Source organism: Emydura macquarii, unplaced genomic scaffold (assembly GCF_026122565.2).
Source record: "Emydura macquarii macquarii isolate MOO-44397 ecotype Brisbane River unplaced genomic scaffold, CSIRO-AGI_Emac_v2 contig_1876, whole genome shotgun sequence".
NCBI lineage: Eukaryota > Metazoa > Chordata > Testudines > Chelidae > Emydura > Emydura macquarii.
Window position 1 is genome coordinate 4,096,853 of NW_027132013.1, and position 25,638 is coordinate 4,122,490.

At 40.8% G+C, this 25,638-nt stretch overlaps 1 protein-coding gene across 1 annotated transcript in view; it reads right to left on the bottom strand.

Moving 5' to 3' along the window:
* The window catches only part of SHANK2 (SH3 and multiple ankyrin repeat domains 2), a 621,534-nt gene that overhangs the window by 332,455 nt on the left and 263,441 nt on the right, over window positions 1-25,638 (bottom strand). The window contains exons 13-14 of the mRNA XM_067557524.1: window positions 22,730-23,039; window positions 16,884-17,053 (exon numbers count right to left, since the gene is read on the bottom strand). Of these exons, the coding sequence (XP_067413625.1) occupies window positions 16,884-17,053; window positions 22,730-23,039 (480 nt within the window). The remainder of the gene's footprint in view (window positions 1-16,883; window positions 17,054-22,729; window positions 23,040-25,638) is intronic.

Consider the following 25,638-nt stretch of genomic DNA (forward strand, 5'->3'; position numbering starts at 1 on the left):
AGAAGCTGGGGGCACTAAGGGGCAAGGGCAGATGTGGGACTGAGGAGGGCAACTGATGCATTTCTAAGGAGGCAAAGTTAATGGGTGGTTCCAGGGGTGCATAATTAATTGATGGGCAGATGTGGGGCTGGGGAGGACACAATTAACCCAGTAAAATTGATAGATAAGGAAGGAAGGAAGGAAGGAAGATGGAGGCTCTGAACCATCAGGCAGCATTTTATACAAATTTTTCTAATATGATCTCAGTTTGGTCTTTCATTAAGAGATCTTGCAGCTGGGGTCAAAGATCAGACACTACAAACTTACACTGGTATAACTATGTCATTCAAGGATATGAAAAATCCACACCCCTGAGCAACTATACCGACCTAACCTCTGGTATAGACAGCACTATGTTGATGGAAATGTGTCTCCTTTCCACATAGCTGCCGCCTCTCATGGAGGTGGATTAACTATACCAATGGGAGAAGCTCTCCCGTTGGCAAAGTAGCATCTTCACTAAAGCGCTACAGCAATGCAGCTGCACCTTTTAAGTGTAGACCTGCCCAAAGTCACCTTACTGTATACATTATGGAGAGCTGGTAACACTCATTGTCCCACATGTACTGAGAGTGTCCAGACAGTATTAAAAAATAAAAAGACGTTAAAAAATTTTTACATCTCAATTTTTGTTGTTTAATTTATGATTTTTGAATTTCTGACATGGGTAATACTGCAATTTAAAAGCACCAAAAGCCCAGAGCTCATCAGAAGCTGATATGAAAAAAACTAGACAGAGTGCACATCACCAGTGATCTGCTGTATGGCTTTCAACAAGTCACTTTGGCCTAAATATTTGAAAGGGTTCACTAATTTTGGGTGCCTCAATTTTTGGGTGTCCACTTTGGACAGCCAGAGCTTGGTTTTCAGAAATACTGAACACCCACCACTGTGGCTAACGTCAAAGAAAACTGCACCCATGAAAGTCAGGCTATAGGTGTCTCAAATTGGACACCCAGAACTATTGGACAGTTTTGAAAATTAGACCTTAATTTCTGGGTTTCTTTCCTTACCTCTAAAATGCAGATGTGGTGATGGTTAATTAGTACCAACAAGAGACTTTTCAATCAATGCTTTTTTTCTCCAGAGGATTTAGAGTGTTAAATGAAAGGGGCATTGTCCCAAAAATGAATAATCTAACTTTTGAATTTAAAATATTTTAACATTTTTGTTTTGCTTGTGCTTTTCATGGATGCTTAATAAATGTTGGAAAGGCTCTCTAGTGCAGTTGCTATGGTGAAAGCAGGCCAGCAGCTCTCTACACACAACTGCAAACCACAATTAACTATCTAATGCTGTAACAGTAAAAATAAGGTTCTAATAACATCTTGAAAGCCTGATATCCCTTCTCACAACATAAATGTAGTTTGAAGCAAGAGTTCTGTTTAATTGTAGTAACTAAAAATAGTAAACCAAATTTGGACAAACACCAAACAACTGAGCCACATGGAAATATGTGCAGGCAGATGCCCAGAAGTACCATATTATTTCTTAATATCCTCAAATGTTGCATCTACTACTAAGCAGGATTCCACTTTACTAAAAGTCCAAAAATCCACTTGCAAATTAAACATGGTACCTATGTGCCAATTCAGTCTGTGGTGTATTGCCTCTCAAATTCTTCTGTGGTATGCGTGTTATGATTACTAATTTTAACATTAGCACATTCATCCAAAAGAGCTTAAAAATTCAACATAAAACGCCACATAATCTCAAATGAAGGGTTTTGTTTGTATCAAAACAGCAGAACATTTACTAGTTTTATTTCTCCCATGAAACTTTTCTACTACGAGGTGACACTTACAATTTCTCTTTCTGTAGCATTTTAACTTGTGTAGGCACCCTGTACTTGAGGAGCCTCGGAACGTAATTGAGAATTTTACAGCTGAGAAGACCCTGGGAGACTACAACTCCCATGATACCTGGGGGAAAAAGGGAGAGATACTCTTCCTTATCCAGGGAGCTCCAAAAAAAAAAAAAAAAAAAAAAAAAAGCATGTGTGGACTCCATTTTCTTTCTGAGGGTGGAGCGTGGCCAATGACAGAAGCTGCTGCTGAGAGCCTGCTGGAGTTTTGTTTGAGCCGCCAGTTTTGGAGATTGGGACTGAGTCTAGAGCTGCCTGAAGTGGGCCTGCAGTAAAAGTGGGGGTGAGTGCCCCCCCCTTTGTTTTGGGGCAGGGTTTGTAAAGGAAGGGGCACCGCAGAGAGACTTTGACTGGGCCTGAGAAGATGCAGAGAGGTATTCTCTTCGAGTCAGGGGCAAGACTGCTGACATTTGGTAGGACCAACTCCAAAACTTCAGCTTGATACCTTGGCTAAACCAATACACTGAACCAACATAGTGCTGTCTCCTTCTTCAGATCTTCAAGCGCGCCCACCCAAGCAATGGGTTAGAGCTCTAAACTTTAGGGGAGTGTACACTCCGGAGGTGGGGTAAAATAGTGGCAGTGTAAATGCCAGTTAGACAAGTTTCATTTATTACTGTAGACTACATTTATTAATTGATTTATTCAACTGCCCCTGTGGATTTAAAATAGTAGTGATATTTAATCTCAGTCTGTTATGCCATATTTCCTTAAATTTGTTAAGTAAAGGCATGTTAACTCTAATTTAAGTATATTGGATGTACAGTTTCCATAATTGGTATTTTTGAGTTAGACCCATGCCACAGATTATTATTATTAGAATAGGTTTAGTGCTGGAAGCTCCCAAGGCACGCTATTGAGCGTGTACATGGTCCAGCCAGGTGGAGGCACTGCCAATTATAAACTCCTTTAGGAGGGACTGCAGCAGAGGGGTGGTTTCCTACCTATCCTACATCATCACTGGGATGCTCAGGTTCTCCTTTGTTGTCAGCAACTTTAGGCACCTGTGCACACAGGAATGTTGCCTGCTCCCAAGTAACCCAGAAAAATAAGGGGTTATACTTGTTAAGCCCATCCATGAATTTTTAGAGCTGTTTTCAGCAATTTCACTGAAAACAACTAAACATTACAACATACCACACTGGAAATGGACATCACAACATAAAAACTGATTTTGTATTCAGTTTTATGCCCAGGAATCAGTTTAGTCACATTAATGAAGAAAACTCTTTAAAAAAAAAAGAAAGGTACTGCAAAGTTAGTAACAATTCTTCATACAACAAATCTTATACACTAAGCTAGCTATATGTCTGGCTGTTCTGGAGGTTGGTGTATCTCTTTCATTTTGACCAGAAGTTCCATCACAAACCCAAGAAACCTTTCCCATTAAAATTGGTACATTGCCGTGAAGTTTCAGTTTCAACAAATCAGCATTTCCAAAGAAAAAAAACATTGTCGGAAAATTCCCGACCAGTTCTATTTAGGTTGTCTGAGCATGTTAACCATTCCTGAGAAGTCCAGAGAACAAATGCAAGAGAAAAATGCTGTGCCTCTATACCAGACACCAGTTCACTGTAAAAAAAACCAAATCAAACCCAAAGAAGTAGAGAATTCTGTTCTCTGTCTCTAGCTTTTTTCCTATACACCTGTGTCCAAACTTCGATGGAGGCTAAGTATTACCCCACATATTAAAGATCTAGTTGGAGCAACATTTAAGATTTTCCACTTTAAATGTCCTTTAAAATACACAATTCTAAACCTGTTATCTGAAATTCCCTGCACCTTGCAGGAGAAAATATGAATTTAATGATTTAACTCTTACATTAAAAGGTTACTACTAGAGTAATTGCTAAGTAATTTTTAATATCTTATTTTAGTAATTGTAATTAGAAACTTCCACCTGAATTGAGCTGTTACTAATTTTAATGAAATGTGAAAAGCTCTGTAATCTGTATTTCAGCTGATTTTGCAGTGCAGCAAAAAACTACAGAATTGTATTGTGATGTAATATAATTCCGCTTTCCTGATTTCTTGCTTTTAATGGGTAATAACAAGCACAGGGTTTAATTGATTGCATGGATAGAATCCTGGTTTCTCTGTCTTGGAGCTAGATGGAATACTAATTAATTTGGAAGGGGTGTAGAAAAACACATTCTTTTTACAGAACTTTTCAAAGTTAAGACTTTGTTTAACTTCAATTCCAGGTTATTAACATGACCCACAAGAATACTCATCTGGATGAGGAAAACAGCCTTGCCATTTAAGGAGCAACTCCTTTCTGCAAGTACCTAGCTCACACAACCAACTCCTGAGGTTATAATGGCAACTTCCTACTGTGACTTGTCCATGCCCAGGGTAGCCACCTGAAAATGCCAAGGTCAGGGCAGGCTGCAAAAAGAGAGCAGATTCTCCTAGCACTGGTGGGTGACACTGAAGTCAGACTTCCCAACCAGCCACAAACAGTGCTTCTGATTTCCCACGTTGGTTATCAAGAAGCCAAAATAAAAACACACACAGCCCCCTTTACTGCATTTCAGTCTCCAGTTCCCAATCAGCCACTAGGTCCAGTAAAGAGACCAGTTATTCAAAACTCTATGCTCTTTACCAAAAAGGTTCCTCCTGACCCCAAAGGGTCAGCCACAGTACCAGATCAATATAAGTTTGGATCTTACCCAAAATACCACGCTGCCAGCCAATCCTTTAGTAAATAAAACTAAAGGTTTATTATAAATGAAAGAAACAAACTATAAGAGAAGTGTTAAAGGATTAAAGAAATCACATACATACAAATGATTTGAAAGGCCATATATATCAGGTCTCTAGTAGAATTGTTGAGTTTGCAGGCTTGTATAATCCCTCTGGTATACATCCAGTACTTGGATGGGTCTCAGTCCTTTGTTTCACAGCTTCAGTTCAGTTCAGTTGTAGATGAGTTGATCCAGAGGTAGACTGAAAGACTTAAAGACAGACTAAAGACAAAATGGATCTCGGGCAGCTGCCTTTTAGGTCCTTTGGTCTTTGCCATGCTGCTTGTGGAATTTTACAGGAACAAGATGGAGTCCAGAGTCACATGAGTAAGACCTGGTGACTCATCAGGTGGCTTCTCCCCCTGGGCCCCTTGTACTTGTGAGTTTCTTAATGGGCCATTAAGTAGGCTAGTGCTGCAGCCATCCTGTCTGGGGTGTGACCCAGACACAGCACAATTTGAAATACAGATATATTAACCATATCCATAACTTCCATTACACATATAACACATGAACATAAACATTATCATCTTACTTAGCACATTATAGCCTTTCTAACAGTACCTAACATGGCATATCTCACATGAATTATTATGATTTTGACACACTGATGTTAAATAATATAATAAATGCCCCTCCCCCCAAATCCAGCCAGCATGACATCTACTCTCCTAAGCACACCCAAAATTCAAAGCATAAAGGAACAATGACAATGTTCAATCTATTATCTTTATACAAGTAAATAGAATGAGGCTATTAACAAGTGCTTTGTAGCATGACATTTCTCTACATCTGAAGTGCAGCTTGAGTCACAGATCTTATCTAGAACATAATTAAGGTCAGCACAAGTTAGTTTGACTTTGTTCCAATTTTTCAAGTATGTTTTTCCAATTTTAGATTGTATTTTGCTCCCCTCTAATCCTCTCCCTTACCTACTAGTTACTGTCAGAAATCCTTCCTCCCTGCTGCTGATGTTGAAGAGGATTCATTTGCTGTGCCATATAAGCAGATCCTTTTGATTATACAAAGCAGCATCAAAAAGATGTTATGGTGTCATAAGAGAGCAGAGGGGCAAGACTGGAATGTTGGGGAGGAAGCAAGTATTTTCAGCCCTGCAGACAGACAGACAGGGGAGTTGGGAACAAACAGACCCAATCTCCCCAAGGATTGCTAGGTCCTAGGAGACTCCAAGCCAAGGAGTAGGAATGCTCCTGGGCAGAGATGAGTAAATAATTGATCATTCACTTGCCAAACTAGGGGGGAAATAGTTCATAAAGAACAGAAACTGACCCCCCCCCCCCCGCCCCTCACCCCCAACCCCCAGTTTCTCAGATGGAAAAAAAAAAAAGTTTGTTCACTGAAAAAATGTTGCCCAGCTCTAATCCTGAGGAAGTCTGCAAGTAGTTTTACTGTTAAACCGGGCTGCCTGAATTCTCCTGAGCTGCTATTATTAAAAAACAAGTTTTCCCTATCTGCCATCAGGTGGGGACCAGTCTTAGTAGCCCCACTTTATACTAGAGACTGGGCAGGGAGATCCACTTTTATGAGTTAAAGAAGGGTTGCGTGGTGCCTGGCAAGACAGAATTAACCTCTCTCTCTACTCTCCGACAACAGGACCAAGGGCCAATGTAGAAAAGATGAGGGAGTTCAGTGTAATTGGGGAGCTGAATTCACCAGTTTTCTGTGAAATCACTCCTCAGGATCACTCATGGTGCTGCTGTTTGTGTTGAACCTCTTGATGAAAGTCAGATTAAGGTTACAATTGCCTATGTCTGTGTCTGGAATATGTCTACAATATATTGTATCATAGCGATTTACATCTTGTAACCAAGTATTACCGCCTTAGCTGTTCACCAGTACTAGATCATTAGATCCATACCACATATTCTAATTATAATCTTTCTGCTAAAGTGGTTAGTATGAAACCATCTGTAAAAAAAAACACACACACACACGCGCGCACACACACACACACACACACACACACAAGATTCAGTTTTAAGTATATTGGCATAGGTTGGCCTTCACCTGAGACACCCTCCTGCAGCATGACAGGTGCACCTGCATCAGTTTCCCCATGAAAGGAACAGTCTCTCAGTATCCAATACTAATCCCACCTTTGGGCATAATTTATTTATGTATACCAGTGCAGTAGTTGCCTCAGAACCCTTGTAATAAAACTATTCTCAACAAACTCACAGTAAACAAAGGTACAACAGTTCTTCCCATTCTGTTCTTCAGGAACAAACCCCTCCAGATCAAGAGTCAATAGCACCACTCTGGTCCCAGTTCTATTTGCACCTACTCCAGAATACCTCTCTCCAGGCTATCCACCAGAGAGACAGACACTAGACTCATGACTCTTACCACAGCTCCCCAAATCAGGTATCCAGTAAAAGAGTTTCTCACAGTTCTAGTTCACAGAATTAGTCTCCAAGACCAACCCCTTGTTCTGGATTACGTGCAAGCAGGCTTCAGACCAAGAAAGTCACATGTGCATCACATCTCCACTCTGAGATGACTGATTGTGAAAGTGCTTGCCTACCAGAGAAGATTAGTCTTGAACTCTATAGATTTCACCAAAGCTTTCAACTACTTACACAGAGTCACTATGTAAGATTTTGTGACAATATGGGATTCCTAGGAGGAGTGTCACTGATCAAAATGCTGTAGAAGGACAAAGTGGAGAGACTAGTTTGATATCACTGGAGTGCAGAAAGATTGCATTTTATCACCCCTTCTTTTCTGCATTGTGACAGATTACATGATGCAAAGAGGAACATCAAGGGAAGTTCAAAATTTATGTGGAGGAGAGGAAAACTTCAAGATCTCAATTTTTCAGAGGAAATTCTTCTGTTAGATACAGAAGATGATGCTATGAAAAAGACCACAACCAATGTCAAATATGAGCTTGCCAAAGTAGGATTAAGAATCAGCCAAAAGAAAATGAAAGTCCTGATCATTGAAAGAAGAAACAGCAATAATAGTATGTGAATGGTTGGGAAGAATACTGCAGGGTTTTTTTGCATGTCTTGAGAGCACAATCAGTGCTGATGACCAGCTCCGTGAGGAGGGGAAAGCAAGAATTGGGAAGGCAAGTGGAGTTTTTTCAAGACTGGCAAATATTTGGAAGAATAAGGAGATACACCCAAGAACCAAAATAAGTTATACAATGTCACTGTAATACCCACATTGTCACATGCTTCCAGAACTTGGCAAATGCTAGATGCTCACAACAGGAAACATAACGTATTCCATCAGAAATGTCTGAAAAGAATACTTGATGTCTGGTAGCGGGGTAAAACAACCAGTGCTGATGTGTGTCATGATTGGTCAACAAATGTAGAGACAATATAATTCAAGAAAGGAGGCTGAAGTCGTTTGGACATGTACGGATGTCAAAAGAAACCCAAATTCCTAGACAAGCCCTTGCCTGTATACCTCCTGGTAGAACACAGAAAAGAAGAAAACAGATGGCATAAGAAAGCAATTGGGAAAGATGCCATTGTCATGGAAAGACTGTGATGGAGCAAGAAACACAGCACTAGACAGATGGAGGTGGAATAACTCATGTGTCACAAGGCATAGGAGCATCTAATCTTGTTCTAGGTCTCCTCCCACAGCCCTCCATTCAGGTCTTTACAGTATTCCATTTCACAGGCTCCTCTGCCTGTGCGTCTTGCCCCTGCTCAGGAATGTCCCTCCAGGGTCCACTCTCTTGCTTCCAGGCTTGGCTTCTCCTAACCAAGTCGGATTTTCTCCTTTTACCTAGGGGCCAATACCCAAGCTTTCCATATGTCAAGAGTCTCCAACTTTGGTCAGTTCTCTCACCAGCAATTCTGTTCCAGTTCTCTGCTGAGTCTCCTGCAGCTTTCTACCAGTAATTCTTGCCAGCTTTGTCCTGCTGCTTCTCGTCTCTGACTCTTCTGAGGATCTGACTCTGCAGGTCTCTCCCTCTCATGGTCTCAAAAAGCTCTCACCGGCCAATATCCTCCTTTTATGAGCCAGGGAACTGCTATTAAGCCTAACTAAGGGTCAACTGACCATTCAAAACTGTATTGGTCTCTTCCCCCTTTAAGTGCCAGTGTCACCCTGTAAAAATATGATGGCAATTAGTGATGGTGCAAGGACATAAATCTAAACTTCCAATTCACCATACCATTAAACGCACAGAAAGAAAAAAGAGCCATATATACCATGTAGTGGAGTGAATAATACTGTTACACACCCAACTCAAATGCACTTCCCACTCAATCTCTTTCATGTAAAACTATCTTTTCCAACTAATCCTTTATCATGTAATAAAATTGCTCCACTGTTTCATCTCTGTGTGTGATAGGCATAATGAAATTAGAACATCTGCCTGGAGAGATTGAACTCGATGCGTTTCAAACTACCACCATTGTTCTAGTGTATTTTTTGTCACACCCATCACCATGGCATCTGAGCACCTTCTAGAAGAGAAGAAAATTTGATTTACAATGGCAAATTGAAATAAAGTTCTCTTCATTTCCCTACATCCCACAAATAAAAGTAATTAGATTATAAATTGCTTTGTGGGAAAGAAGACTGAAAAAGTGAATTGCATTTATGATTATGCATTTACACTGGGTGAGACAAACTATTCTCAAGCTGACAGACCCCTACGTCTAGACCAGGGGTATCAAACTCATTTGCTGTGGCGGGCCAGATTTGAATTAAATGTACTTCAAGTGGGCCATACATACCATAAATTGAAATACTAGGCACAACCATTTTTATGTAGTATTATATTTTATTTGCTAGATATCAGCGATATAAAAACTGCAGTAAATTCACTTCTACAACTACTAGTATTTTACGATTAAAAGAATCGATCAATGTTTAAGAATTATAGTACCGCACGAGGCCCCAAGACCACACTATTCCTCTCCCACCTTTTGGAGTGCTGTGTCTAGTGCACACAACATTCCACGCGCTGCCGCCAGAGTACACAGATCTCACAGCAGCACTTGACGCCGCGAGATCTTGCGGCATTGTACCCTCTGGCAGCATCAAGCACAGCTGCGAGATGTCACGCGCTGCCCCGAGATCTCGCGGCATTGTACCCTCTGGCAGCAGAGTGCACTGCCACTAGGGGCTGGACCAAAAGGTTGATGGGCTGTATCTGGCCCATGGGCCGGATGTTTGACATCCCTGGTCTAGACTGGTCTGATTAAAAACTTACAGAGACACAAGTTATTTGAAGATTATGTTGCAAATCAACATATCGGCACAATGTAACATCCTGGGGATATCCTCTGAAGATTCCTGACCAGGAGTTTGAAACAATCAAAGAGGAGACTCCTCAGATAAACCATCCCAGGTTTTGCACTAAGCCCATGCATGGTAGGATAGGCCTTTGATAGTCCAGTCAATGCTGTTTGACAATCCAAACAATGCAGACATGATCAGTACAATTCATGTTATGCAACTCATTGTCAAGCCTCAGTGCCTTGGTTTAAAGAGCTTCTAAGTAATCTGGAACAAGTCACTTCACATGGGAGGAATGAAATTCCGGATCACGTATAAAGAAAATATGATGATCCTTGGGTGCTGACAAGCAATGCTTGGCATAGGACCTTAGGTGGGTGGGTAGATGTGTAAAAGGTGGAGGTATAATGCTGACAATAATGACCCCCAGGAGACATTCACAGTCCCAGGATCACCAAAGTGCAGCAAACTCTTGCTAGGCCCCATCCAATCCTGGAATATCCCTATTCTAGGGGGGAGAGGACCAACAGCAGGTAAGGTAATGGTTTTACAGCTAGATACTTTTAATGATAATTTTCTGTTTTTTTCCTCCCCAGTGTGTTTACTTTATACATTTGGCAGCACTCTGTGTTTAGTAAGTTTCACTGTTTCCCTTGTACAGTTAGTTTCTCCTGTTTGGGTGGGTATCTTCACACTGCAACAGGGGAGAGAGAAAAAAACATCATAAGGAGGGACATTTGTCACTTGAGTTTGGGCCAAAAGCTGGAGTCAGTTCTTAGTTAATCTGTTTCTGTTCTTCCATCAATTTGAACTTTGACTGCTATGTTGCCTACAGCAGTGAACTCTGACACTGGTTTTCTACACTTTCTGTACCAGATTCAAAATATGCTCCTTCACTGTCAAGGCCCTGGTTTCTTTCTGAACTCATTGGCTACTATTCACATTTGTTGCCCACCCTCCCAGGCCGCCTTATTAAACACTCCCAGCCAGCTTACTGGCCCAGAACACCGCAAAGTGGAAAAAAGTGGTTTAAACAACCAGCTAGTGATTCCCCTGGCATAAGGGAATGCTTGGATGGTACAAACCCAACTCAGCTGGTTTTACACCACTTGCTTAGTCCACACAGCTCAGCGGGCGCTTCAAAGTCTCCTGGCGAGAGGGAGCTGTTAGGAAAATAGCTGCTGAAAAACAAAACAGCTTTTACTGTAGTTTTTCCCTTGCCAATATTTTATTTACTATTCTAACACGTGCAAAAGCCAAGCATCCCAACTTTCTTCCTGTCTACAGGCATTGTCTGCCAGTAATTTCTTCAGACCTTGGTAGGGTTTAATAATCTTTCCTTCTCAAGCTGTGTTAGAAGACAGATTTTAAATATGGTACATGACTGGCTTGCCTCGTTGGTTCACACTGAACCAGTAGTTATGCACTGGTCAGAATATCTAGTGCTAAAACCTACTGACATTCTGGTTACTGTATGGACATGAATCACTACCACCACAATAGTACCCAAGACTCCAAGTGAGATCAGAGGCCTATTGTGCTAGGTGCTGTACAGACACAGCTGAAGACAGTCCCCATCCAGAAGAACTTGCAATCTATATCAGAGGAGACAAACAAACAAACAAACAAACCTAGCCCTGGAACATATTTGAGCTATTTAAAGATATTCCATGCTTGAGGCCTGACTGAACACTGTGAATCCCAGCTTAAGCCAATGGGAACTCAGAGTGCTCAGCACCTTGCAGGACTGGAAAAGCATATAAGACCTATACACTTCTTCTGATTTTTGAAGTATAGCTGCATAGTAGCTTTTCAAATTTTGGTTATAAGGAAGGGCAGATGAAATATTTTTTTCTTTTAAAATGACTTAAAAAGAAACCTCCAGTTTGTAATTTACCAGCTTCCCCTTTTTTTAATCTGACCACTCATGAAGAAGTCAGAGAGGGATCCTGCTGGAGCAGCAAAAGAGGAAGCGGCAAAAATCTGCCTACTGTACCTGCTGCTGCTTCCCTCACCAAAGAGGTCTAAGATGATTCATCACCACTGTAGATGTTCCCCTGTAGGGGGCGGTGCCAGGGACTCTCGCTCTGAGTCAGTCTCAGGGAGGCCACACCTCCCAGCATCTATGGCTTTGGGGAGTCTGAATTAAGGGGCCGCCTCCAGCCCTCCGTCAGGGATGGGCCAGCAGCAGGAAACAACCCCCAGCCCTCAGCAGGGCGTGGGATGGGTCTATAGCCTAGCCCCCGGCAGGCAGGCAAACATGCAAGCTCACACACAGTCTTTGGAGCCTTTGGCAACCACACACAGAGCCGTAAGGCGAGCCGCAGTCTATGGCCCGGCCCGTAGGTGGAGCAAGGCAGAGGGCCAGCAGTTTCTAGTCCTTCGCCAAGTGAGTCAGTAGTTTAATGGCCTGGCCGGTCTGGTAGGGCAAGCAGAAGAACACGCACACGCTCAAGCCCTTAGCAGGATGAGCGGTAGTCTATGGCCCGGCCCTTAGGCAGGGCAGGCAGGCAGTCAGGGACAGGTTCTGGAGCTAGCTGGCATCCATCCCAGGTCAGGGTGAGGGAAGGGGGGTGTGGGACGCAGGCCCACCCGTCTCCACTGTGTCCCAGCCCAGGGCCCTGTCAATGATATCAGGGTATCCTGTCACTGGGTCAGCGGGGCTCCAGCCGCAACACACTGATGGGGGTTTCGCCCCCGACTCAGCCACTTGCTATGGCTGTCTCTGGGCCACTTCCTCCCGCCCTCTCCCTAGAGTACCTGGGGTCCCGTCATCTCCCTCTGGGTCGCTGGGGTAGAAGGCACGCGGAAGTCCCGCGAGTCCCTCCCCGTCAATCAGCAGCAGGTCCGGAAACTGCATGAGGTCCTCGGCAGAGGGCAGTTCCTCCAGGTCCTCAGGCAGTAGGCAGCTCCAGCAGGTTTTCCAGGTCCCAGGCAGTGGGCAGCACCGGCAGGTTTCAGGGTCCCCGGCAGCAGGCAGCTCGGGAAGGCCTTCCTCCGGATCCCAGGCAGCAGGCAGCTTCTCCAGATCTGCAGGGCCCCACGCCGTGGGTAGATCCGGCAGCTTCCCTTCCGAGTGGGCGTCTGGCGTGGCCCTAGACTCAAGCCCCAAGGGAGAGGCGTCCTTCTCCCTCGGACACCGGGGCCTGACTGAGCGAGCAGGCCTGGACTTTAAAGGCCTAGCCCCGCCCACCTGCTTCCGGTCAGGTGTTGTCCCTCTGGGTTCTGAAGGCCTCGCCCCGCCCACCTGTTTCCTGTCAGGTTTGTCCTTCTGGGTTCCAACCCCCAGAGGGGTTTGGCTCTCCCTCTGTGTCAATCTCAGAGGGAGGCCACACTTCCCAGCTACAACCACCAATTTCAACAACAGAGATGGAGCATGCTAGGATTGAATGCAATCAGGGAGCCTCCGCTATGCCTACTGTAAAAAGCATTTGCTTGGCAGCCATGTCTGTCCCCCATTGGTGATCTTCAATGAGTTACCACAGATTCTTTCCTCCAAGTGAAAAGTAGATGTTGATGCTTGAATTGCCACTGGAAGAAGGACGATAAAATATACAGCTGGAAAGCTATGCATAAGGCCCAAGTGGGAATGGAAGCCACGTGGCAGATGGAGAAAGGGTAAGAATCATAACAGCAGAAGTAATGACTGAGAACAGATGAGAATACAAAGGTGTCCAGACTCTTGTAACAGGCATTTGAAAGATAAGGGTTGATCTAACAACTTAATGTGAAAAAAGAAAACAGATCCATAAGTGAGCTATGCAAGGTCACTGGCAATGGACAAGTCACACTCCCCACAGTTTCATAGCCTGTTTAAGATCATGTGCTTTCAAAAAGAATTTTTGTTTACTGTATTTTTCAGTCTCTGTCTCTCCATCATGCTAAGTGCTACCAGCCACTAGTATCTGTCACCATTTAGAAACAAAATATAATAGCACAGACTTGAGTCACTGGTATCCCTGTGCAGGGTACCCAGAAGTTACTTTATATTCATGATACAGAAAACTACAAGCTCTTCATCAACTAAAGACATGGCGCTTTAGGAGTGATGCTAAATTCCTTCGGTCTCTCTCAGACTCACAGTAAATAGATGCTGCTGATTTTTGAAGCATTTTAAAATATAAAAATACAGTGGTAATGGTAATTTTTCAATAAGTTATATTATGTAAGTTAGGTATAAACGTATAGGTGACTTACAAATATACTGTGATGGACTTTTAAACAAACTGAACAAAACAATAGCAAATGTACTGAAGGAAATAATTCTCCATTGCAGGGGGAGAATGTTATATATTTTCCTCATAAAATTTATATGATATTACCTGGCCAAACAGAAATATCAGGTTTATTTTTATAAGTTAGACATAGCCCTTTTTGTATCATGAGTGGCAGACACACAAGTGATGTCAGTATGTATGACTAATGAGTGAAAAATAAAACAGATATTTTTATCCAGGCTCCGCTATGTCCTATTAACACAACACACTTTATTTAAGTTTTTACTTGAACCTGGCCCACTCACAGTTTTCTCTGAACACTCCCAGACCCAGACACTTCGATCTATTGTCATTCATGCATTTCTTAGCAAATACTTACAATGACACACATTCATCTTTCTAAAGACAATGACACCTCACTGTTAGGTGCTTTATGCTAAAGTAACTGGGATATATAGTAAACAGACTTTGCACTTAAATAGGGTTCAGAGTCTGAAGATTGCAAAGGTCAGTAAATAAGTAGTAAGAGTTCCATTTTAAAGAAGGAGAAACTGAGGTATAGAGAAGTAGAGTAATTTGCTCAAGGCCACACAGTGTCAGTAACAGAATTCAGGGATACTATTTTCCAGTCACATGATTCGATAAAAGTCCATGCTACCACCCTATCAAATTATTCAAGAAGGACAAACCAACTTTGGAAGAAAAAAACCACTTGACTCAAAACCTCACCAATTATCCTTAATGAAGAGACTTTTCAGTTCAGAAATGTATCGCCCCCTCATCTTTTCCAACTGTTCTCTTCTTATTCTTTCAAATTAATCTATACAAGTCATTCCCACTCAATCCCACTTCCCAGCATGTTGTTTTATCTCTGCCCCTCAGTTAATTGTCCTTGTTCCCAACTTTCACTGTAATTCTTATTGTGGGGTGTTAGGGTCTCAAGAAGATCTGAGAATGTGTCCTGCCGCACAGATCAGACACACACAGTGCATTCTGAAAATATGTCTGACTACTGGAAATCCCAAGGAATCCTAAAGTAAATTCAGGAGAACCTCAGAGTTCTAACCCTCACTTCCACTTTATCTTTTTGTTTCTGTTGAAAATATTTTAAATTTTTAATTGTGCCATTTCCCATGTGTTTATGCTAAATCATGATTTACGCTCTCCAGTATTTCCATCGTGTTTAACAAATCAGAACACTGAGGAAATGCTTCACTAAGACTGGATTAAGATCAAATATTCATAATCATTTTGGGAGTCAGTGTGCCCTAAATGTCCTGAGGTTTCTCTATTTTAAGCCACAAAGGATCACGAGACCATGGCCCAAGGGGTAGTTCAGCAGCTGAGGATAGCGGAAGTGCATTGCCCTCAGGTGCACCCCACACCCTACAAACACACTTTAAATGTTCTTTCCTGATATACCCTTGTGCTGGCAGCTATGTCAGCTCTATGGCCCCTGGGAACTCACCCATGCCAGAGCAATCTCCAGTAGGAGACTTGCAAGCAGCATCCACTCCCTTTGCACTAAAACGAAAGGGAGCAGAATGAGCCAGAAAATCTGCCCCTATGTCTCAATGATTAATTGTTAATAATTTGAGAGATGGGAGGAATCAAAACATTATAGATCAACTAAAATGATCATGTAACTGAGTATATACTACTGACAACCTACGCAGTGATGCAAGTTTCCAACAACTACAGTGGGATAGATGGGGAAGATGTGTGTGTGTGTCCTGTCATTCTATTCACACTTTAATCTCCACCAACTTCACCAATGTGACACTATATTACTGTCCAGGAGAGCAGGAGCAATGGCTTCTTTCAATCTGCTCTCCATACAGTCCTTCATCTCCACAAACTAAGCATACCATATCTGGGAGGCATCTGCTGTCTTGAAAGTAACACGAAGACTCTGTCTACACTGCCCTGCAGTTCAGACTATTGGGCTGCAAATAGCAAGGTGTACCAAACTGCTGCACTGTAACTCTCCTGTGTCGGTGCTGCAGGTGCAAATGTTACAAGCTCTTGTTAACATACTCCTCTTCAAACAGGATTAATTGAATGAGAACTAGGAATCTTTTCGTTTGCGTCCGAAGTGTAACAGGGAAGTTATAGCACAGCACTTTGTTGCACACTGCTGTTCGCATTCTCATAGTCTGAACTGCAGAACAGTGTCGACATAGCCTAACTCTGATCCTGTATTGGATAATGTTCTTGCCTGTCACATGACACAGCATGTCCTCCTTTCAGAGAGAGGCAAGGGAACTGCTGCCCATATTGGGCAAGGGAATTGCTTTGTTTTGGGGTTACACATATTTTGTTTAAACCAATAAACTGTGCCCTGAAGTAAAGGCATGAAGCAGACTCAGGCATGGCATTGGTTCCTTCCTGGGCTGGTGAGATACCCTACCACTTTAAACATGCTTAAAACTCAACATTTGCCCCTCTGAAGTACTGTGCCTCCTACTCTAAGTATAGGAAGATACCATTGTTACTGCAGATTCTTTTGAGTTTTAATGGCACCCATTGTGTAAACTGTTTATAACAAAAATGGTAGTTGAACACATTTTGGTTATAAAATATAATTAAGTTCATGAATTAGCAGCAAAATCTGGTGTAAAAAACACTGGAGTGAAAGCAAATTTATTAACATATGATCTAAAGAGCTAAACAAATAAATTATTCTAATACAGGTAAGAAAATGGAGGGCTTTAAAAACAAGATCCATGGAAAACCAGGAAAAAAAATGCTAGTTACTCAGGAACTAATGGAGAAAAAACTAACCTTTCACCCTGTCCCCTTTGTGCAGATGAATCTCTCCCTCTCCTTGAGGTTGATATGGCTTTACGACAATAAAAAGTCTTCCAGGTACAGCACTGTAAAGTTTGCGTTTTGGACCCTGATAATCCAAGGCAGCGATAGCATCCTTGTTGGCACTGGAATTGTAACCGGCACTGGGAATTGCAATGAAACATTATTAGTTTATCATTTAAAATAGACATTAATGTTGTTCTTTCCTTATGATACAACAGAACATATTTAGAGTATGCAATAAGTATACCGTTTGCAATAAGGTAGCTATTACTGGAGAAAAAAATAGTTTGTTAGTCTAGACACTCTAATCTTTAGATAATCTTCTAAGTGGAAAAGGTCATGACAGTTTTGTTATATCAAAATGTGAAAAGACAATAACTCAGACAACCATGCAGTCTTCCAGTCCTTCAGCTAATTAAATGTACACAATTTATAGATATACATACATATATTAATGCTGCAGGAGAAATAAAAACACTTCAGACCATCAAAATCTACAACTACGGCTGTAAATGGATGTATTCATAACTATTCTATAGTAACTTTTTTCATAATAAAACTACTCAAAACCAAAACCACAGCTCTGAATGTGCCCAAAGATACATCATGTCTTGTGTGTTTGATATGGTATAATTTTAGAGAAAGTTTCTTATCAATGATCAAAATATCAATACTTATCTATTTGTTGTGAATAAGAAAGAATTCATTGATAAAGGGTGAATAATAGAGAAGCTTGGTGCTAGATCACACCACCACAAAGCATTTCTTTTCAAGAAATCAAATATTACAAAAGTTAAGAAATTACGTATGATGCAAGGGAGGGAACGGAAAAGCCCAAATGTGAGTGGAAGAATCTTAACAGGCATCATAATAAAGGTGCAACATACTACAGTTCCACTGTTCAGGATAAATGCAAGAACTAGAAGCCTTACATGGAAATGCTGAAAATAGAAAACATGCAAGGGAATCTAGAATACACAGAAGAAATCTGTGTTTTCAGGGAAAAGATAAGGGCAGAGGAAAAAGAGAAAAAAAAAGTATGAATTAATGCTTGCCTAATTGCTTGGGATGAGAAGGATAGGTTTTTCATTTGGTTTCATGAACAAAATGTCCTTTTAAACAAAACATAAAAAACACCACTATGGCAAGGGAGAGCAAGTAGGTAATTTTGCCTGGGCTAGTAAATAAATATACTGACAATTCAGAAAACTCCATTGGCTAGCTCAGCCTAAGGGGAACAAGGTGAGCTTTCACAAATGCATTTTTTATGTAAAGACGACAACGTGAAAGTAGGCCTTCTAACATATGAGGGAAACAAAAATCAAAAGATGATTCCAAAATAGATTGGCAATGTAGGGCTAGGGGGAGGGATGGATTCACTGCCTTTAACAGCGGGGGAGGAGTATAATCCATTAGGAAGGAATGAAGACTGTGGTCAATAAAGCTGTTGATAAAAAGGAAACAAGGGAACACTTGGAAGAAGTTTAACATAGTGGAACTTCCTTATGAGGAAGGCTTCCAGTCACCCTCCCACCCACCCAAATCAACTCCACCATAGTAACACATGCACCATCAGGAGCAGTTGCACCTTTGATATCAGATGTGATCATTTTCCAGATTTTCTTTTCCTTCTTTTCTTTTATTGCCAAGGACAGGTGCCAATAAAGACAGACTCCACTTAGTGTTTCAAACGGCTGTTCAGGCTGCAAGTTTGTTGGTGAAAGCTCATTAGGCCATGGCAGCTGCTTAAAGTGAAAGAGGAAGTGGTAACCCTAGCTCATCACTAGCCATCTCCTTCTACTCACCTACCCTAATCTCTATGTTTAAATAACAAGCGTCCTAGGCCTCAACAGCACCCCATAATTCCCTGGACTAAGCAGGTTTGCCACCCTGTCCTGACCAGATCAGCCATCCTGTGCAAGTTATAGTGCCGCAACATATATAAATTCTACTCAGAGTAATCAGAAATTCTTATACATCCAAACACCCAGTGGCATGGGATGGTAGATAGGATATCTAATCTGGTAGAGTACAAATCCTCAAAACCTTATGAGTTAGGATGTCAACCATCACCACGTCTTTGATTTAAGAGTGTCCTTTCCTACTGAGAGGGTGGGTCTCAATCCTGTTGCTAAAACCAAGTACTATAGATGCTGCTTCCTTTTATTTTAGCTGGCATCTTTCATTCCAAGAAATCCCAGTCTAATCCTCAAGGCAGCTTAATATTTTGAGGAGAAAAATATCAGGAGATGGATGAAATAGGTCAGGACAGTTATTTCATATCTATCAAAAGATTCAACCTCTCTTTTGGGGGGATGGGGAGGAAGGAGTCAGGATCTTCTCCTTTTTCATGTTTTAATAGACTGATTTTCTTGTGAATACATCCCATTCCAATCATGATCACAGACATCCTTCCCTTCATTGATGGAATGTATAAACCCCCAGCATCCAGAGAGAGAGGTTAATGTAGATCCAAGAAGAAGAGGAGGGAAGTGGAGCAACTGGGTTTAATCACAACTATAAACTGGGGTGGCTTTCAGAAAGTCCTACTTGGGTTCTGGGACATGGGCAGGTGCAAGTCCACCCACAGCTAAAAGCTTCTCTCCCAGCCTAACGGGAGGAGCTACTAAGGCCAGGACTCAACTAAATTCAGGGGACAACAAATGAGAAAACAGGAACAGGCATGAAGGTCAAAAGGTTAAATGGAGGGAAACTGAGGAGGACATCAAGCAGAAAACCCCAGACAGTGTCTAAGGAGCCAGGTGTCTAAGGAGCCAGCAGATGCAGCCCAGAGGAACTCTGCCCATATGGTGGCTTTCAGAGTGGGGAGAAAAAAGCTCTTCCTGAGAAATGGAAGAACTCTTCAAAAAGCTAGAACAGGAGCAGGAGGTGCTCACCATGGATCTACAGAAAGACTGAATTACAGAAAATGTATTTGTTTATTGGGGGACTGGCTGGAGCAAGCAACCCACTTTCATTCCTTTTGCTTTCTTTGATCTAGGCTGCAGAAAGCTACAATAGACTTTTGTTGAATTGACTGAGGCTTTTTGGACTAAAGTGAGGGACAGTTTTTATGCAAGTGATCCACTTGCAAGCAGCAAGGGGAGAGAACAAAGATTTCCCTTCAAGCTCAAAGTAAAGGCTTGGTTACATTCCAAGGAACAGAAATCATGGAGAAAGTCCTGTGCACGCTCCCATTCATGAGTACACAACTACAGCAACTGGTTGCATGGAACATTAGGAAAGTGTTTTTAGTGGTCTTCAACAAATTTAGAATCTGGAAATTAGAGCTAGCACCAGGTGACCACACAGCTTTCTGTGGACCACTAGCAGATGCACTGGGATGTATATTCATAAGTTATATATCACATGGTACTGTTTCTACACCCTCTGAGTGTCCAAGTAGTTTCAGTGCAAATACTTGCACATGGAGGACTTAGCATTTGGTTTCCACAAATTTTCAGGCATGAAATTGGCTTCCATTAATGTGTGTGCTAGTAAAACTCAGTCGAGATTCACAGATCGTGTGCACAGAAGAGGGATAAGAACAGTCAAAGAAAATTATTTTTTTTAAAAATGAATCAATAGTCAACGTTTTTACATTTGCCCTACTCCATAAATCAACAAACTATGTTCCAGGAACCTAGAGGTATTATTCTAGTGACATCATATATCTAATTAGAGCCAAGTTTTTAAAATAGCTTTTAGCTAGACTGTCCTTTGGAGAAAGCAAAACACATTCCCTATAACTGGAAGGAACAAATGCGAGGGTCCCAGGCCTGCAATGATAACTTAACAGATGGACCCCAGCATCTATGCAGAAGCCTACTGAAGTGTTCATATAGATACAAGGATATGACCATGTGGTTCTCTGTGCAGGAGTGAGGCCTAAGGTAATAATTGAATGAATTTGCACAATTACTACAATACACAACATTGAACTCTTTGCTATATTGGATCAGACCACTGGCCTATGAAGTTCAGAATCCTGTCCCCTGCAGTGATCAATGTCATATGTGCTTCAAACAAAAGTGTTGTGAATTTTGTAAATTGCAACATTAGACAACCCTGGTGGTATTGCTAATTCCACTATCAGAAAACATGTGTTAGCTGGTGCCAGGAACTGAAGAGGAGGAGGGATTAAAAAAAAAAAAGAGGAAGCAAGGTAATGCAAGAAAGTAATCGGAAATGATAACTTCAGCCAAATTCTCTTTTGTTTTAGTGACTAAAAATGTAGATATAAATCCATTATACATAATATCAAAGTGACACCCAACAGTGGCCAGCACTGCTACTTGACAATATTCATTTTCTTTTTTCATATAGTGATCAAGAAATATGACAGACAGAGCTCATAATTTTGGATGACAATAAAATTAAGTTTTCTTGATCAAGTATATTTAAATTTCGTTTGAGTCTCTAGCTCTCCCACTAATTTAAACTGTAATTATCCAATCATAGGGCAGCATTTTGGAATGTACTGACATTCTTTAAAAGATAAAGCATTCTCACCTATTTTATTCTATTAAAATGTATGCCAGAACCCACTTTTCTCCAGTAAAGCAAGACTTCTTATGCGCCATGCCCACTGGATGAGAAGGTTGATAGGGGGCACCCACACTCACTAGTCAAGGGGAAAAAATAAAGCAACAAAATCCTCAAGTGTTAGGGCCCTGCAGAAAGTAGGAGGGGGAGAAGAAGCTCGCTCCCTACCACCACAGCCTCCAGCTGCTGCCCCTCCCCAGCTCTGCCCCCATCAGCCCTCCTAACGAGCCCCACAGTAATTCCTCTTTTTTCCTCCTTTTTGCACAATGCTCAGCCCCAGAAGAGGAGAAGTGGAACTTCAAGAAACTGTGAAGTTGGGTATGTTGCTTCTAACTGACCTTGAGTGCTGTTTGGGCAGGGGGACGCAAGAAGGCAATTGACCCAAGTTCCATCAGCTCCCTGATGGCCAGCAGTCTCCTCACCCAACTGTAGAATAAGCAGACTACAGCCATAAAAGATACTTTGGGTCCATAGTACCTCAGAAAGTCTCTTTTTCCCTATGATTTAGTAGAGCTGTTACAACCATATAAGACTCACACACTACTAGCATTTAGAGCTGTGTGAATCACTGATTTTTTTCAATTCTTTGGCTGAACAAAAACAAAAAATAGTTTTGGGTCATCCTGAAACAAATATTTCAAATTTTTTGGTAAACCGGAAAAGTAAAAAAAGGTTTGTTTTGGATTAAATGTTTCATTTTGTTTTTGAGTTTAACCTTTTAAAAGTAAAATTAAAGTAAAATTCAAAACAAAAAGTCATTCTAAATAGAAAAAAAATCAGAATGTTTCATTCTGAAAGCGTCAAAACAAAATGTTTATTGTTTGGGAGGGGGTGGCTTTCACTGAAAATTTGGCAAATTCATCATGTAGTTGTAAAATGTTAAGGTTGACCTGAATATTCATTTTTTGGTGAAAAAAGCTGTCTGAAATGTTTTCCCCAGCTCTGCTTGCGCTCTGCTTCAAACAGGAGGGGTCTGGTAGAGGACACAGATCATGATTTGATAAGTTTCAGATCATACAGCTAGGTTTACCTGTTTATACAAGCTTTGTAAGGAAAGGGATGGAGTGGATAAGAGTATCTGAGAGCAATGGTTAGAGTGTTGACAAGTTTAGCTTTTGAACATTGCTCCAATGCATATGATTTTATTCAAATATTGACATGTACGTAGGGCCCAAAATGGACATTTATAATAATCTGTATTAATGAATACTGTGGGCATTGTGTCAATAAAATGGTATATTTCATGCCGTAGAAATACTGAAAAAGATCACCTGATGTGCTTATGTTGCTGTCTTTTTCCATCTTCTCCTAGCCTGTTTAATGATGGTGACCGACTCCGAGAGGATGGGGTATAACTCCCAACAGCTTTTACAGTTCCATTAGGATTATTCTGCATCTGTTGAAGTAGATGAGGTGAAAGGCTGCGGTGTGAAGATGCAGAAGATGAGGCTGACCAGTCAGGAATGTTGTTGATGTTCAGATTGTTATCGCTGTTGGAACGAAGCAAGACACGAGGTGCTGCCAAGGTGCTTTGGGGCCTCCGCCTCCTGTTCGAGTAGGTAGGGGCCTCCCTAAATGGCACTGTATTAAGAAGGGGAGGGGACAAACAACTATGGTAATTACAGCTGATTTGATCATTTATGCATATTTATCATTCCTTAAAAAGATTCAACAACATATGGCACTTTTTTCTGGTGCTTTTCGAGTGAGAGAGAAAAACTACCTTCACTGATTATCTAATCAAGCTAAAGAACAGAATTATATCTGAAATGTAATTAAAACTGAAAGCCACTTTCATGTGCAACATACTTTGACTTACTGGTTGCAATATGCAGCTAAGCCCCACAATACTGGAAACATCAATGATAAATACATAGTAATGGCAAACATCTGTTTTATTCCCCCAAGCTTTCATCAACACTATTTGCTTTCTCACTCAAGTTTTCTTCGAAGTTTAACACAAGTTCATGGACTTGAACCGAGCAATAGAAACTTCTTCCTTCATGTTGTTTCTTTTTCCTGAGTGAGAGAATTTGGTCCCATTGTCAATTCAGGCGTAGCCTGGAAATCTTTAAAGTTAGCTGTCACCTTATCTCCATCTGCCAGGTTAAAAATTCAGGACAGATTTTTCTGTTAGAACTCTTACACTGACATAATCCCTAGGTGTCTGTCTTTCTAATCTAGGAATTTCTATTGCACCTATTATTGTATATAGAGCAGAGTATCCTGAGGTAATATGTTCACTTCAGCTCCCACGTGCATCCAGGGGAGAATATACCCTGACATATCTAAGCATACATCCTTTAACTAATTATTCTCAGGAGAAAAAATACAAATCAGGGACCCAATCCTGCAAATGCTACTGGCAGAGCACTGCACTTATGGGACAATTTATATTAGTAAACACTATGCCCTAAGACTTTCCATTTCTTAAAGTAATAGGTTTTTTAGCCTCAAGTACAGTTTAAAAATACTTTTCTAATAAAAGGCTTCTTGTGCACATATTAGATCTGAAGGTTCTGCCTATTAATTTCATAAACTAATAAAGGGTCTAATCCTGAAAACCCTTCTTTATTTTAGTCCTTATTTATGCCAAATAGTCCCATTAATTTCAGTGGGGCTCAGAGGGTTTGTAGGATTGAATCCAGAGTTCACAAATCTACATCTGCAAAGTAATAATAATGATATCACTAACAAAAGGCAGTCTGTAATAATTCAGAAGACTAGGTGCATTGTAATTTTCAAAATGATATAATAGTTCAGTTAGGAAAGAAACCCCAGAAAATAATATCTTGCGTGTATACAATGTCATTCATCTTGAAGGATAACTAAGTACTCAACCCACACTTTAAAAGCACAAGCTTATATAAAATAGAACAAATATGTCATACTATACAAACACACATCTTAATATAGGTATTAGCATACATAGAAATCACTTGATCCTCCTCTGATATGCAGTCATCCCAGGGGTGAAACACAACAAGCACTTTACATCACAGAGCAATGTTTCACACAATTTTAGGAAAGGAAATGAAGAATATCTTAACCAATTGTAACTGCAGCTGAAAGAATGAAGTACCTCAAATAAGAATACTAGTAAAAATAGATTGACAAATGATTCTGAAGAGGATCTTAAAATGACATATTACAAAAGACAGTCAAAATTCCAGTTAGTTGAAATTCTCATTTAGGATAAACGTTCTCTTATTAATATTAACAAAAAAACTACATATAGCGAAAGGGATTTTAAATTGATATTAAATTCTATTAATTCTATTTAAAACAAAAATTTAAATAATTGGAATGGTCTTTATCAACAAGACTGTTAAGAAGAATGAGACTTAACAAAATGCTAAGTTTATGATGGAAATGCTAACAGTCTACAGAATCTCTGAGATGGGGATTTTTCCAGTATATCATAATGCCCACTTATAAAAATAAAAAGTTTGCAACTAGAAGAAAGTCATTCGAACTTGTATTCCTAACTCCAGTTAAGTGCTTTTGAATGTACAGCACAATGCTCCTAAAAGACTCAGCTCAAGGCTAACCCAAACTTCTTAAAGAAAATTCACAATACAATTTTCCATAGTGAGTGTGTGTGTATCATATGCAAAAAGATCCAATTTATATTTAATTTTTTATTCATTGCCACTTTAGAGTACTCTCTGCGACTATCATCTTGCCATGACATTTGTAGTGTGTGATATGGATGTACAGTTTGTATGTAGCTATGCTTGGGACATTTAGCATATTTCTTATTGACCATGTCACTGAAGACAGGCAGATTGTGTGCAAGATCTTATGGGTATAATAAGGTAAAATATTTAATTTTAATAAAGATTATACAAAATAATGTGGGATAGATAGGCTTGCTTATTTATAGGCTGATCCTGTTCCCACTGAAGTCAATGGGAGTTTTTCACCTGGTTTCAACAGGACCTGGATATGGCCCTTAGAATTATTTTTTAGTTCACTAAACGGGCAGGATGTAGGCTCCATACTAAGACTTTGAATGTTCAGAGTTAAACCCATGAAAAATTAGTATCTACCTATTGAAGGGTTGTTGTAAAAGTTGAAAGGTTTGGCGGTTTATTTTAATCGTTCTGCATATTGCACAGATATCAGAGGACTAATTGATAGAATGCAATGAATATTTCTGAGCACATTTACATTGACA